Genomic DNA, 1,683 nt, shown 5'->3' with positions numbered 1-1,683 from the left:
GAGGTTATGTACAAAGACGAAAAAGAAATCAAAGAAATCTTGAAGACATCCAAAAGCCATTTAAGTGTAAAACCAACCTTCCTACTCTGCTCACTTCCTGGGTATAGATAGACACAAAACATCTGTCTTTGATCGACTGCATGCACTGGTGGAGCTTGTAAGAACACAGCACCATGTATATCACGTGAAGTGACCTGCAACAAAAAAAAAAAAAAAAAAGAAAAAAAACAAGCTCCTTTAGAATCAACACGACGAAATGAAAGGTAATTTCTGAGAATAGCCATGCCTTTAACTATAAGTCAGTTCGCATGCCTCAACCATTTCTGGATTAGTTATGAGCTACACAAAACACATATATCAGCACACATGGATTGAGTCATACCCCGTATGAGAAGCTAAAGTCTGTAGTTGACCAAGAAAAGATTTCGGATTCATAAAAGAAACCCAATTTTCCTGCATGGCGCCTTACTTCCTGGAAAGTCGGAGGAAAAATTACCACAGCGCTTAACAAGATAAATAACTACATTAAAACAAAAGGAAATGGAACTCAAAATCAAGGATGCACCTTCAAAGGATGACTGACTGTCTTGCATAACACTTCAGTTCCAGTACCGACATTCACGTTCAACTGGATCTTCTCTTTCTTCGAGATTTTCTTTACAACAGGAGTGACATACTCGGGAAAATTAAAAGGTATATTCAAAGAGAATTGGCTGTCCTTGTACAGTAATTTCTGAGACCAACTAATTTTTACAGAGATAATGGAACCTCCATCAACCTTTAAAAACGAAAATGAAAATTTTTTTAGGGAAAGTTGAATTAAATCAAAAGCAACCAAGAAGTAATTTGATATAATTATCGCAAATAACTAGTTACCTCTGGAACTGTCAAAGTAAATATACGGGATGTCAGAAAACCTCCATTTGTTGGAGAAGCCTTTTCCATATCCTTATTGTCTTCCAATTTTATGAGTTGGGTGCGATAAGATTTTCTAGAAACGTCAACCTCAACACCTAGAATTGAACCCTGTTAGCCAAATAATATAAACACGCTGAGAACAGGAAAATTGGAATCATTTCTCGTTCTAAAAATAAACAAAAATACAATCAACAGCGAATTATTGTACAACAAGCAAAAACTGAACAATTTGTTACAGCGTTCCATTTCACAAAATTCTCAAAAATTGCCAAGAATTCTTTCCTCATTCATAAAAAAAAAAATTCTCCTAATCAATCATGATAATAACAACTAACTGAAGCTCAGTAGTTTCAAAGTATTCAACTTTCACTTCGAAAAAGAATCTATAGCCGCATAGCGCGGGCCATTTGGTTCGTTAATTTGAGTTTTTAATTCGAATTGAAATGTGATATTATGGCTCTGTTCACTTAGCGGATTCGAGTTTTTAATTCGAGCTGAGATGTGACATTTTCTGAGAGTTTTTTTACTGTAACACAAAAAGTTGATGTGACATTTTTTGAGAGTTTTTTACTGTAGAAATCTAAAATTAAAAACTCAAATCGGTGAAATAAACGAGACTGTGTGAGCTTTTTACTGTAATAAAAAAAATAGATGTAACTGTTTTTTAGAGTTTTTTAACAAAATTCAAATTCTAAACTCGAATAGTGAAAAGACCGGGGCCAACTTTCCAATTCCATTCATGTAAATTAGCTCCTCGTACACAAA

The 1,683-nt window shown here is 34.3% G+C and overlaps 1 protein-coding gene across 1 annotated transcript; it reads right to left on the bottom strand.

Annotated features, from left to right (window-relative positions):
- Positions 1–77: 77 nt before the first annotated feature.
- LOC112091688 lies at positions 78–1,029 on the bottom strand (the record flags this gene model as incomplete). The annotated part of the gene is made up of 4 exons (XM_024165914.1): positions 877–1,029; positions 566–778; positions 383–472; positions 78–194 (listed from the first exon to the last, which is right to left on the bottom strand). Coding segments are annotated over exons 1-4 (489 nt in total), but the record flags the coding sequence as incomplete, so codon positions are not given.
- Positions 1,030–1,683: the final 654 nt, after the last annotated feature.

Source organism: Morus notabilis, unplaced genomic scaffold (assembly GCF_000414095.1).
Source record: "Morus notabilis unplaced genomic scaffold, ASM41409v2 Scaffold9428, whole genome shotgun sequence".
NCBI lineage: Eukaryota > Viridiplantae > Streptophyta > Magnoliopsida > Rosales > Moraceae > Morus > Morus notabilis.
This window is presented reverse-complemented; position numbering and strand designations above follow the sequence as displayed.